The sequence below is a fragment of the Echinops telfairi genome, unplaced genomic scaffold (genome assembly GCF_000313985.2).
Source record: "Echinops telfairi isolate 266 unplaced genomic scaffold, ASM31398v2 ScPeMD7_23;HRSCAF=83, whole genome shotgun sequence".
Classification (NCBI taxonomy): Eukaryota; Metazoa; Chordata; class Mammalia; order Afrosoricida; family Tenrecidae; genus Echinops; species Echinops telfairi.
The window spans coordinates 7180214-7193972 of record NW_022103920.1 but is presented as its reverse complement, the minus strand read 5'-3'; the positions used below and the strand labels follow the sequence as shown (position 1 = coordinate 7193972).

General features: G+C 49.3%; 1 protein-coding gene across 1 annotated transcript in view; it reads left to right on the top strand.

Annotated features, from left to right (window-relative positions):
* Nucleotides 1-7589, top strand: part of TTC26 (tetratricopeptide repeat domain 26) — a 43003-nt gene extending 35414 nt beyond the window's left edge. The window contains exons 13-14 of the mRNA XM_030885165.2: nucleotides 2025-2158; nucleotides 5596-7589. Of these exons, the coding sequence (XP_030741025.1) occupies nucleotides 2025-2158; nucleotides 5596-5707 (246 nt within the window). The 3' untranslated portion in view covers nucleotides 5708-7589. The remainder of the gene's footprint in view (nucleotides 1-2024; nucleotides 2159-5595) is intronic.
* The last annotated feature ends 6170 nt before the right edge of the window (nucleotides 7590-13759 follow it).

Here is a 13759-nt window from a genome sequence, read left to right as displayed (position 1 = left end):
AACAAGACCAGCCGCACACTGGCTCCTTTCCGTGGAGGAGGAGGAGAGAAGGTTAGCGTGACTCGGAGTGGCCTGGTCTGTGCTCAGGCTTTTCTTGGCTGTGATCTTAGCAGGGCAGGACGCAGGTCCTTGCCTTCCCCAGTGCTGCTGGGGAGCTCCCAGCCAGGAACCCCAGTCTGTGGATGAAAAGCTTTTGAAAAGCTCGTCTCGGGAACCATGTCCACTTCCTGGGTTCTACCCTGTAGGCTGTAACCCCACCACTTGACTGTCAGCCAGAATGCTGGCGAGACTTCCTCTCGTGGACCTTGGACATGTCAGGACACACCAGTCCCTGGAGCAGGACGTCGTGCTGGGTGAAGTTCTGGGGCAGTGAAAAAGAGGAAGGCCCTCAGCGAGACGGGTTGGCACAGTGGCTGCATCGATGGGCACAGACATCAGAACCATTGTTTTGCGGTGTTTAGCTCTGCTGTGCACAGAGGGTCAGAAACGACCCGGGACGTGACCATTGAGAGAATGAGTGCAAGCTGCCTGGGACTCCCTGTGTGATCTTGCAACACCCGGAGGATCTATTTCAAAACGCGCTTTTTAGAAATACGCCAGCTGGAACTATCACCAACAATCTAGAGATGAGTCGGATGATGTTCATAGAAGCAAGACCAAGAATGCAGCAGAGATCACCTTCTGAGGGCAGCAAAGTGAGATCCCTTATCTCAGAGTGCCTACACAACACAGGTGCTGGCTCCTTAGAAGACGTTGAGGAGCCAGGGCCCCCGGAGTTTGGGGGGCGGGGGTGTGTCTAGAGTGACTCCCCAAAGCTTGTTTTTCTGACCCGGGCGTGGTGACTCTCATCTTCACCTTCCCGTCCCTCATCCCTAGCCTGGCGGCACTACAGTGATGCTGCTCGCCCTCCTCCTGGGTGTGACTTCGCAGTGAGAAACAAACCCCTTGTGAGAGAACAGGAAAAGGGCCAGCCCAGAGGACAGAGGACACTTTATTCCTGGAGGGGTGGATGAGTGAAGGTGTGAAGTGAATGTTGTTTGAGCCCCACAGTGGAAAGTGGCTTTTGCCCTGTGGGGTCGGAATGAGGCGGAGAAGACTAGAGAGGGAGCCAGAGGAGAGGTCGAGGCACAGGTCACAGAGCACAGGTTGGGTGGGGGAAGGAACTAAACCATATGGACTGACTGAGAGGTGGCCTCGCAACTTGAAGCCCTCAACAAAACTGGGAACGCTGGCTCATTCCCGATGCCCATCAGGAAAGCTCCTCGAACCAAGTGCACCGGTTCCTCCCCCGTGTTTGCCGAGACCAAGGACGCGCGGGGTCTGTTTGGGAGCCGTGACTATGGAAAGGAATGGAAGGTTTCCAAGATTGAGTCTCCAAGTTAGGGCACACCTCGGTGTCCTGGGAGTTTGGGAACCAGGTCAGGGTAGAACCGCCTGCTCTGGTGGAACCTGATCAGATTAGCATGAGGTGAGTGGCTAGTCTCACGTGCAGGATGTGTTCAGGGGACTTGGAAACTTCCAGTGTACCTCACAATTTGCAGGGAGTGTCCCAGAATCAGAATACAATGAGACGAAATGACAATGGGTTGTGAACAGCATACCTTGACCATCTGCAGAACCAAAGTCACTGCCATCGAGTCAATGCCTGCTGCTAGCCACCCAAATGCACCGGGTAGACCTGCCCCTCTGGGTTCCCCAGACTAACGCTCTACAAGAGCAGAAAGCCTCGTCTTTCTCCCACGGAGCGGCTAGTGGTTTTGAACCGCGATCTCTTGTATCTAGCAGCCTAACTAGCTCCTCACCCAGTACACCTCCAGGACTCCTCTAGTTAAAGGTAAGCAGGTGTAAGTGGAGCTCACCACCCAGCACTAGGAGTTAGTTCACTTTCTCCTGTTGGAACTTGGGCAGGGATCTGATTTGCTGACTGAAATGTGGGCCTGACCCTTCACGCTCTGTCTCCTGCGCCGTTTGGTTTCACTTCACTCTGGGTCCCAGGTTTCACCAGGCTGCTTTCCTTCCTGCAGATGGGCCAGTTCTACTACTCAGCCAAGGCCTTTGATGTCCTCGAGAGGCTGGACCCCAACCCCGAGTACTGGGAAGGCAAGCGAGGGGCCTGCGTGGGCATCTTCCAGATGATCCTCGCCGGCCGAGAGCCCAAGTAAGTGAGCAGGCACGGAGCCCTGCCCCTGTCCTCCAGCCAGCCCCTGGGGACTCCTGGGATGTTTCCTGGGGTGGCATCTGACCCGCCACAATTGGCATGATGTTGGAGGAGGATGAATAAAGTGATCAGATTTTATAGGAAGGAACTTTAAAAAGTTTGTGTAACAATGCCATTGACTTTCAGTTCCACTTTTGCCAGATGTTTTTAAAGTCTCGGAAATAGTCTTTTCTGCAGTTTTTCCTCCAGCATTGTCTTGTTGTGTAGAATTAGATGGCTCTGAATCTCAGCTCCTGGGCTCGGGACTACATGCCCGTTCCAACAAGACCAGCCGCACACTGGCTCCTTTCCTAACCAGTCTCTTTCCCTCTCTGCTCTCAGCCTGGCAGCTCTTGCTTGTATTTTTAATTTAGGTTTCAGATAATTCAGAGTGGAGTCAATGAGCCGTGAGCACAAAGCCAAAACAGCAAACCCACCGCCAAGTGGATTCTGACTCATAGCGACCCTACAGGACAGAGCAGCACTGCTCCTTGGGGCTCCAGAGACTGTCTCTTTACGAAAGCAAGCAGCCTCGTCCTTGTCCCTCATCATCAGCATGAAGGGTGGATTTTTTTATTTTTCCGCCTTCCCGGAACAAGTGAGACGTGGTTGTGGTCAGGTGCTGTCAGCTTGGTCTGGTTCGTAGTGACGCCACGTAGACCAGCACAGAGCCCTGCCTGATCCCGGTCCACCCTCACGGCCACCTTGTCGGTCCATCGTATTAAAGGGCTGCTTTCCACGGACCGCCTGCTTTACAAAGCGTGGTGTCCTTTCCCAGGGATTGTTCCCTCCTGAAAGCATGTCCGAAGTACGAGACCAGGTCTCACCATCCTCCCTGCCAGCACATTCTGGCTGTGCTTCTTCCGAGACAGATCTGTGGTTCTGGTCGTCCATGGCACTTTCCAAATCCCTTGCCAACACCGTCGTTCAAATGCGGCACTCTGCTGTGGGCTTCCTTATTACCCAGCGCTCGTGTGTGTGAGGTGATCAAACAGACCACGGAAGCTTCAGGAACACTTGACTCTTCAGAGTGACATCTCTGCTCTTGAACACTCTAAAAGGTCATGCGTCGCAGATTTTTGCCCAGTGGAATAAGTCCTTTGATCTCCTGGCTGCTGCTTCCATGAGCACTGATTGTGGATCCAGGTTAGATGGGATGCTTGACAGCTGGGGTCTGTTCTCTGTTTATTCTGCTAGTGCTTACTGGTCCAGTTGGGAGGATGTTGTTTTTTTCTATTTTGATGGGTAATCCATAATAAAGGCTTTGCTTTTTACCAGCAAGTGCTTCAAGTTCTCTCCCTTTCAGGATGTCGGGTAGTGTCACCTGCACATCACGGGCTGTTGGGGGCCTTCCTCCCACCCTGAGGCTGAGTCCTTCTCTAGGTAACCCAGCTTCTCAACTCTGCTCAGCATACACATTGAGCAAGGATGGTGAAAGGATGCCACCTTGACGCACACCTTTCCCAATTTTAAGCCACACAGCATTCCCTTATTCGGGTTAAACAACTGCCTCACAGTCTATGCACAGGTTCCATGTGAACACAGTGAAATGTTCTGGAATCCCCATTCTTAATGTTAGCTATGGTTTTTTTTTATGATCCGCACAGTCGAATATCTTTGCAGAGTCAATAAAATATAAGTAAACCCTTTTCTGGTATTCTCTGCTCTCAGCCAAGATTCCTCTGCTATCAGCAGTGGTATTCCTCGTTCCACATCCCCTTCTGTATCTGGCTTGAATTTCTGGCCACTCTGTTGCATCATCGTTGAATCGCCTACCACAAAATTTTACTTGCATGTGATAATAATTTGTTTGAACACTTCGACTGGTGTTTAGACAATTCCTGGAGCTTTGTTTTGGGCTAATGGTTTCCCTATAGCTTGGACTTCCTTCAGTGTCAGCGCCTCCTGATCATATGCTGCCTCTTGAGATGGCTGAACACCGACCAGTAGACAACTGTCATCAGTATTTTGCCTATAGAATCCTTCTGTATTGTAACTCGAGCTTTAATCCTTTTTCAGTTATCTCGGTCACTCTGTCTTCCTGAGCTGCCCTCTGGAACTTTCTGTCCCGCTCTTCGGCTCGTGTCCCCCAGTCTCTTGACCTTCTCCACATTCAAGAGCAAGTCATGCGCCTATTTTGGTCTTTTCTTGTTTTCTTGTCTCCTTGGTGACTTTTGCCATCTTCCTGTGCGATGTTCTTGATGTCCTCCCACGCGCCTTTGGCTTTCAGTGTTCAATGTGTCAGATCTGTTCTTGGGATGGCCTCCATAGTTATTGAGTACCGTATATACTCGAGTATAAGCGGACCCAAGTATCAGCCGAGGCACCTAATTTTACCACAGAAACTGCATTTAAAATGTGCTGGAAAGCTCGGCTTATACATGAGTATATACAGTATGTAAAATTGACTTTCAGCCCCATTTGTAAAAGTCAACAGAAAGCCACACTCAGTTGTCTGAAAATAGCATCATAGACTGTATTTGTTCCTGCCTCATATCTAGTTCCAGACCTACACAAACGTTAAACAGACTGTGGTTAGGGGCAAGAGGTTGTGTGAGGAGGGACTACAGAAGTGGAGAATCTGGGAGGACCTTCGAGAAAAGCAGGGTTTATTAAGGTAAACGGGAAGCTTTAGCCTGCAGAGCGGAAGCTCAGCACATAGGAAGAACCTCAGCAGGCTGGGTGGACACACTGACTGCAGCCACAGCTCACACTTAGCAACAGTTGTGAGGATGGTGCGGGACTGAGCAGTTTTCTGGTGTACGTGGGTCCCTGTGAGTCAGAGCTGACTTGATGGCGTGTAAGAACAGCAGCAACAACTTAAAACACACGTTTTATTTTTTATTTTTTAAACACACGTTTTAATTGAATTAATAGACCAATTTGGGTCATCGGCCAAGCTTAGTCCTTAAGGCGCCTCTATTCCATATTTCTTAAAACGGATCCTTTGCCTGGAAGGAGTCCTACGTGCCTTTGGCTTGGTTATATTTTATGAGTACTGATGGTGACCCCCAGTATATGAGTTCCTTTACCAAACAAGAAGTCTGACATGTCTCAGATGGGTTAAGTGATGGATTAATTTTAGAGCTAGAATTTGATCCCAGCTCTTTTAACTTCCACGCAGCCCCCTCTGTCCTCTGCTATGCAGAATGAGCACAAAATGGGGTCTCCCAGTTACACAGGGAAGGTCAGGCTGGCTAGGGCTATTTCCAGAGGCAGCGCCCTGAGCCAGCAACACGGGCTAGTGAAAGGCAGCCACCCCCACCCCCACCCAGGTGTCCCCGTCACGAGTTTCCGAGCACCCAGTACAAAGGGCACACTAGACCTGTGTGAAGAGCAGCTGAGCGATTGTCTCCTTTGTTAAGTGTATTCACGAAGACCCTCTGCTCCCTGCGCAGAGAGACCCTCCGGGAGGTGCTACACTTGCTGAGGAGCACGGGGAACACGCAGGTGGAGTATATCATCCGCATCATGAAGAAGTGGGCCAAAGAGAACCGCGTGCCCATTTGAGGCCACCGGCCGGCCAGGCACCAGGCTCACAGGGCTACAGCGTTGGGAAGCACTTGGACGGTGAGAGGTGGGGCATGGCTTTCCAGAGCGAGCAGTGTGTTCAGGCCGGCGGCCCGCTGCACCACCAGCCCTGGTGGCCCGACCAGCAATAGGACCTTGGCCTTCTAGGTGCCTGCCTTCCATACGCGCTCCTAGCGTGGGACGTCCGTGCTGCGAGAACAGCACCTCCTAGCTGCAATAACAAATGTCCCAAGCCTCCAGTCACCCCATCGTCTCATTTTCCGCCATCTCTGGGTGTTGTCCTGGCTCTTGGGGGGATCCCACCAAGGGTTTTGTAAGGCACCTCTGAAGCCCAGGGAACCGGGGAACAGAGGCTGCCCGCAGCTCTCTCTGGTTGGGCAGCCTATGTACAGGAGGTAAGTCCCGTATCAGTGCTCGGCCATCGACAGATACTGAGTTTCCAGGACTCCTCTCAGCGAGGGAGCTCTGGTGGTAATGACACTACCTGACACGGTACAGAGGGCGAGGGCTGCAGTCCTTGCAGGGGAAGTCTATGAAAACCAGCTGTGCCACCTGGGAGCCACAGGCATTCAGGAACAAGCAGACACAGCTCCTTCGACCCTGCTCCCTGTGTGGTAGGTAACAAAACAGATGCATCTTGCTGAACCAACTTGAGTTCAGGGAGCCGGGCGACAGTGTTGGGGCCCGTTGGTGTGGTGGCAAGGCATGGACACCCTGGTTCAGTGTCTCAGCTCTCACAGCACAAACTTTCGCTAACCCAGAGCATTCTGAGCTCGGCAGTTATATGCAGAAGCAGAGCCCCAGGCCCCTATGCAGCAGGCCACTTGCCTTCTATTGACTTGTGGTTATTAGTTCAAGGGACTCAGATGGGACAGGTCTCCAGCAGGGCGAGCCACCTCTCCCTAGCCAAGAAGGACAGTGGGAGAGATGCAGCGTGCTGGTCATTCCTAGTGCACTGTCCCCCGCCCCCACTGTAGACAGAGTAGCTGTGTGGAACGGAGACAGGACAGGACAGGGCAAGGGTGGAAAAAACTAGGGAGAGAAGATCAAGGGTCTAGAGATGGGCCTGGGTCTGTCGACAGCAGCAGGGGGCCTGGCACCTCCACTCGGGAGACAGCCAGCTTCCTGCCTCTTCAGTCGGACCCCACCTGCTCAGCCCCATCAACATATCCTGCTATCTGAAGTCTAGAGAGCATTGCTACATGACAGTCCTGTGCCAGCGCCCTGTGTGCCCATCGGCTGTGCCCACAATCGTCTCGGCATTGAGGTGTCAGGTGGGTCAGACAGCGGGACCTGCTGAATCATTCTTGCGACAAAGGCCATGCTGGGGAAGACGGAGGTGGACCCCGGTGGGGAGGTGCGTCCCCCAGTGACTTCTAGCCCTTTTAGATGTCCCCTGCAGAGCCAGCAGCTCCAGTACATGGGGGCTTCCGTCCATTGGGCTCTGGTTGGACTGAACCTCATCTCTTGCATACAAATGGATATTCCAAACACCGCAACTCCAAGAATTGTGAACCCTTGTAACAAGCCTTTTTCAGCCTACTGCATGGAGCCCAACCCACCAGGACCCACATAAGGGGAGGTAGCACCATCTTGTGATTGAGCCTGGCTGCTTCTGAAGTGTCCACCCAGGGCCTCGCTCCTGCTGCTGGTCTTGCCTGTGCTGACAGGAGGGAGAAACTGAGGACGATCCTGGTTTAGGGTGCCGTGGACCGTGCAGTTCAGAGCATCAGTGTGTCATGGCTAGACTGCAGTACACACGACTTGCAGGTGGGAATAAAAATGCCTTTTACAGTTACTTTTGTATTTCAGAAGGATGCATTCCCCTGTAATGTCTTCAAATTAAAGTTTTTTTACTTGGCCCTTGTTGTTGTTATTGTCCGGTGCATTGGTGGGAGCGAGCCCTGGTACATCAGGCCTCTGCAGACCCTGCTCACTGAGAGACAGAGACCGGTCTCCTACCGAGCTCCTGTCCAGTGTGTGCCAGGCACATGCCAGGGTGGTGCATCCCAGCCCTGGTCCAGCAGGAACATCCAACAGTGCCTGGGATGGAGTCACTGGAACGACAAGTCTGGAGAAAAGACGGAAGCCATGTTTATTTATGTCCTTGGGAAGGGGGCACCTCAGCAGAGTGGCTTCAGAAAGGGGGCAGTGATTGGGACCAAACGCAGCAAACACAGGTGTGCAAGTGGGGGAAACTCCACGCCACACCCGCTGCCATCGAGTGGACTGTGACTAGTAGGGACAGAGACGTTCTCCCTCAGGATTCTGAGGGTGTCAACCTTTCCAGGAATAGACAGCTTCATCTTGCTCCTTTGGAGCTTGTTAGTGGGTTCGAGTTGTTGACCTGGAGCTTATACAACTAATTACGCCTCCAGGGCTCCCAGAAAAGTCCGTGCAAAAATCTGGAGTCCTAAAAGTAAATGCCTGTCAGGTGGGACGAGGCTCTGGCACCCCAACATGCCTCTCCATCAAAACAGCTGGTCCAGAGTATCCAACACACAAATAACCAGCCTCGGGTTAAACTAGGAAATGAGACAAGGAAAATGAACAAGGAAGAACATACAACTTTTCTCTAGTTCCCAAATGCTTCCAACCCCCTTCCCTCCCCACTGTCATGATCCCAAGTCTACCTTGCAAATCTGGCTAGACCAGAGGATGTACACTGGTACAGATAGGAACTGGAAACACGGAATCCAGGGCAGATGATCCCTTCAGGACCAGTGGTGAGAATGGTGATACCGGGAGGGTGGGGTGGAAAGGGGGAACCCATTATGAGGATCTACATATAACCTCCTCCCTGGGGGACAGACAACAGAAAAGTGGGTGAAAGGAGACGTCGAACAGTGTAAGACAAGACAAAATAATAATTTATAAGTTATCAAGGGTTCATGAGGGGAGTGATGAAGGATGGGGAAAATGAGCTGATGCCAGGGGCTTAAGTGGAGAGCAAATGTTTTGAGAACGATGAGGGCAATAAAAGTACAAATGTGCTTTACACAATTGATGTATGTATGGATTGTGATAAGAGTTGTATGATCCCCTAATAAAACGATTTTTAAAAGAAACTGGCTGACCAAGAACCTCATTACAAAATGGACAACATGAATGAATGTTGTAACTGAACATTGTACTATGATAGAAGGCAGTATTTGTACATTGCTATCTCATGGATAAGAAGCCTTGAGAGGCAGTTGTGGTATAGCTCCTTGGATGGCACACTGGATTAGCATTTTCCACAACTAAAAAAAAGGTGAGTAGTTCAAATCTACCTAGTGATGTCTCAGAAGATAGCCCTTGGCCATTTGCTTCTGAACTGTTCCAGCCTTGAAACTGACACACAGTCAAAATCTCCTCAATGGCAGGGAACAACCTCCACCACAAATCAAGTTGTTGCTCTACAAGTATATATTACAATGCCCAGTTAAAATGCAAAATAGGAAAACATACATCTAATCTCATTATTGCCCATGATTTGAATTTTAAGTTTCCAAAGAAATTGAGGACTGTCCAGAATGATTCCACTAGAATAAAAATAGGAGCTTTCTAAATGATTGGAAGTCACAGCCACAAAGCTTCACTCTTAGAGGATCTTTTTAAAGGTTTCAAGTGAGAGCATGACACTGTGTTAGGTTATGCTCAGACACACACCTCATGTCAGAATAGGAAGATGGGCGCGACATCTCGCTCCTATCACTACTATGACCCCAATTGTATCTTACAAGTTTGGCTGGACCAGCGCATGTGCACAGGTAACGATAAGAGGTGGAAACACAGGGAATCAAGGACAGATAAACCCCTCAGGGCCAATATTGAGAGTAGCCATACCAGGAGAAGAGGGGATGGTGGGGAGAGAAAGGAGCAGCTGATCACAATGATCTACATATAACCCCCTCCCAGGGGGATGGAGGGGTCGCGGATAAATGAGAAACTGATACCAAGGGCTCAAGTAGAAACAAAAGGTTTTGAAAATGATGGCTATGAATTGTGATGAGTTGTACACGCCCCCAATAAAATGATTAACAACGAAAAAAGAAGCGAGCAGACCCCTTTTCAAGGGCCCGTGGAGCGTGCAGGAGAACCCTAAATTAGACCACGGAGAAAGCCACGGGAACCCTGATGTTCACGCTTACTTCGCACCGGCTGCTTTTCAAAACACTAAGACATCCACTCACCCCCACAACCACCTTATAAAGTGTGTGCATTGCGAGGCCTATGAGAAGCTAAAGCATAGAATGCTGGTGTCACACACCCCAAGGTGATAAGCCAAGGAGCAGCACAACTGGGGTTGGGTTGGAGCCCGCGGCGGCGGCGGGTCATTACCCATCAGGCAAGAGATTCTTCCGGAACGTCCACAAAGAAAAAGAACAGTGCCGGCGCTTTGTAATCCCGGTGCTAATGAACCAGAAGTTAATAAGCCAATCTCGGGGTTACTAATGCCAGACAACTCCTCCTTGCCTTCCGGGCGCCATACATTTGCGTTCACTTCTCTACCCACTGCCATGGAGTGGATGCTAACTCACAGCGACCCCACATGTGAGGGTAGAGCTGCCCCCGTGGGTTTCCGTGATCGTAACTCTGTATGGAGTTGAAAGCCTTCATCTTTCTCCGAGGAGCAGCTGGTGGTTCCAAACTGCTGACCTTTTGGATTTTAGTTATACAGCCCAGTGCGTAACCTGTAACTAGCCTTTTTTTTTTTTTTCAACAGCATTAGCAAATCTTTTCTAATGCAAGTATCCTGAGCACTCAAGGCACCTGGTGGGGCTTACCAACCTCTACTTCCTCATCACACCTTCACAAGTTGTCCATACAGCTTTAAAATTATTGACAAGGGTTTGCGCCTTTCCCTACACTAAACCAAAAACCAAACCCATCGCCATGGAATCAACTCTGATTCATAGACCTTATAGGACAGAGTAGAACTACCCCTGTGGGTTTCCAAGTCTATAAATCTTTAAGGGAGTAGAAAGCCTCATCTTTTCCCCAATTTGCACTAAAGTCACACTAAATCAGACTGTACGCACCTGTTCTGACTTAGCAACACTCACCTAGGCTCACTTGGGCAGCGCATATACTAAAATTAGCTACACTTACCTACTTGAGAACACACTTTAGAGTGGATCTCATTCATGACCTGGGAGTTGCCTATAATAAAACCTGAGAAAGTAAGACTCCTGCCACCTAGAAAATGTAAAGAAAATAAAACCAACTAACCAAGCAACCAACCGAGTCAGAAAAACAAAAGTCCTCTCCTGGGGAGAAGACAATCCCAACTGTACCCAAACTGGATGCGAGTTCAAACTCAGGGCAAATTATGGCCTTGGCAGCTTAGATTAAAAAGAGAAATTTTAAATGAATGACTAAGCATATTATCCAGAAGTTATATAACTACAAGAAAGAAAGAAATATTCTAAAATTGATTGTGGTGATGACTGTACAACTCAATATGATTGAACTATTGAACTGTATGATAGGTGATTTTATGCCAATTAACAAAAAGTTATAAAAGTACATTGAAACTAATCTCAGCACTTCACACAGAAAAACAATTATGGAGACAACGAATTGAAAATTGGAAAAATTATGGTACCAATAAAAAATTCAAATAGCTAATTTTTAAAAAATCATTTTACTGGGGGTCTATTATGAAATAGCTAACTCTCTGTAGGAAAAAGAATGTAAGGCAGTAAAATCGGTGAACCTTTAACCAATCAGGAGGGCGGAAGGAACACCAGCCCAGAAAGTGTAACAGCTCGGAGTAAACCCACAGACAGGGGGATGCTGGGTTACATGGGAAATGCGTTTCTAATTGACAGACTCAGGAGCTGCGATCTTCCGATTCCCACCCCGCCAGCAGTGAGTGACTGAAAGTAATGTTTTTCATACCTCAGCAGCATAGGGCATCTATTTTCAACCTGTTCCAATTTGATAGAACAGTAGGACCGTCTCACTATCTCCCCCATAGTGTTTTTCACATATCTATGGTGCTGTTCTTGTGTGGGTTCAGTCTTTCCTAGAATTGACATCGTGTTTTGCTTGAGTCACAAAAGGATTTGGGAGCTTTTTCCTATATCCTCCCTTAGCTATGTCCAGCCATTTAGAATAATACAGCCTATACAGACTATAACTTTTCCCTTTAGGATCTGATTGAGGTAGTTAGTTTATTGTGCCAACCTGGCCGATAAATACATGTGGGGTTAATTGAAGGGCAGAGGGATAAATGGCTCAGTGAGCCTCACCTTTCTATTTCTAGGGTTCCTTGCTCTCTGATGGTCGGATTAGGGTGCAGCTGCCTTAGCCAGTTCCCTGCTTTAGCTGGCAAGGCTCACGTCCTGCAAGACATCCCCAAGGAGAAGCCACATGGACCTACCCCGATGCAGCATGTTTGCCCTACATTGTAGCACCATGAAAATTAGTCACCCTTCAGTCTGTTTTTCCTACAATCTAGTTTTTGAAAAAGGACCCTGGAAGAAGGGCAGCCAGAATGCTCCTTGAAGCAAAGTAAGATTCGGTTCTGTCTCCCGTTATCAGGAGACCTGTGCCCGGAAAGGAACAGGAGTGGAAGGAAGTGGAGGCTCAGGGAAAAGGAGCAGGGTCCTCAACAAGATGGATTGACATAATGGCTGTAACACAATGGACTCACACAACAATGGTGAGACTGGCCCGAGACTGGGCAGTGCTTTGTCCCGTTGTACGTTGGGTCATTATGAGTAGGAACTGACTCAACAGGACTGAACATTAGAGACAACGCCTCATCTGGTGAAAACACCTCCATGTTTTCCCAATGCACTTGTAATCTTTCCAAATTTCAAACGCCTTAATATGACTCACAGGGTCCTTTAACACTATCTTTTGCTTGTTTCCTACCTTATCACTTGCCAGTCATTCATCATCGTGCTCGGTGGACAGCAGGTGGACTGGCCACTTTTCTTGGAGAAGGGTGGCATGGAGGAGGCAGGACACGCTGCATCAGAAGTTCCTGGTAGCTATTCTTTTGATCACAGTTGACCGATCTAGGGGTGAGAGGAAGCTGGCCCCAACAAGGCCAATTAGAGGTGCTTCGTGAAGATTCTGGAAGTGGATGTAAGAATTTGGGGCTGGTCTCCCCAACAAAAGTGGCGTAGTGATTATGCTAAGGGCTGCTAACCACAAGGGCGGCAGTTTGAAACTTACCAGTTGCTCCATTGGAGAAAGCTTTCTGCTCCTGTAAAGAGTTAGTCTTGGAGACCCACTGGGCTTCTTAGGGCCACGATGAGTCCGAACTGAAGTGATGGTAGTGAGAAAACTCTCCAACAAAGAAGACCGTAAAACATTTCGGGTGTTACAATGGGCTCTCTGGGCCCAACCGTGTAACTGGGCATAGAGAGCCAGTTCATTGAGAGGGGAGCAGATTGAAGCAGATCGAAGCAAGAATGATGGCAAGCTAAAGTTTTAAAACATGATTCCACTCTAATCCTCACTGCTCTTCCCCCTGAAGACATGGAGCACATGGAAAAAGTAGAAGCCGCACAGCCAGCATGCTTAGAGGCAAGGATGGTGGGCTTTGGTCTCATGTACTTTAGACATGTTATCAGGAGAGGCCATTCCCTGGAGAAGGACATCAGGCTCGGTACAACAGAAGGGCCGCATAAAAGAAGACCACCCTGGACAAGATGGGTGGACACGGTGGCTGCAACAATGGGCTCAAACAGAACAGCTGTGGAGACGGCGCGGGCCAGGGCGGTTTGGTTCTGCTGGAAACAGGGTTGCTGTGACTTGGAACCGACTTGATGGCTCCTAACCACATCGTTTCTCCGGGAAGTCTTCCTGAACACCCCGAATGCTTTTGGTTTCTCTCTTCCCTGAATTCTCATGCATCATTAGCATATTGGCCCAAATGACACTCCAGCAGTTCTGCATGTCCAGTATGCCCAGTGAGTGGCTAAGTCTCTCTTCGACTGCTCTAACAAAAATGCCACAAGTGGATGTGCAAAAACACCAAAATCAAAAAAGATAAAAACTTTCAAATTGCTTTAGGTGAAAGTTTCCCAA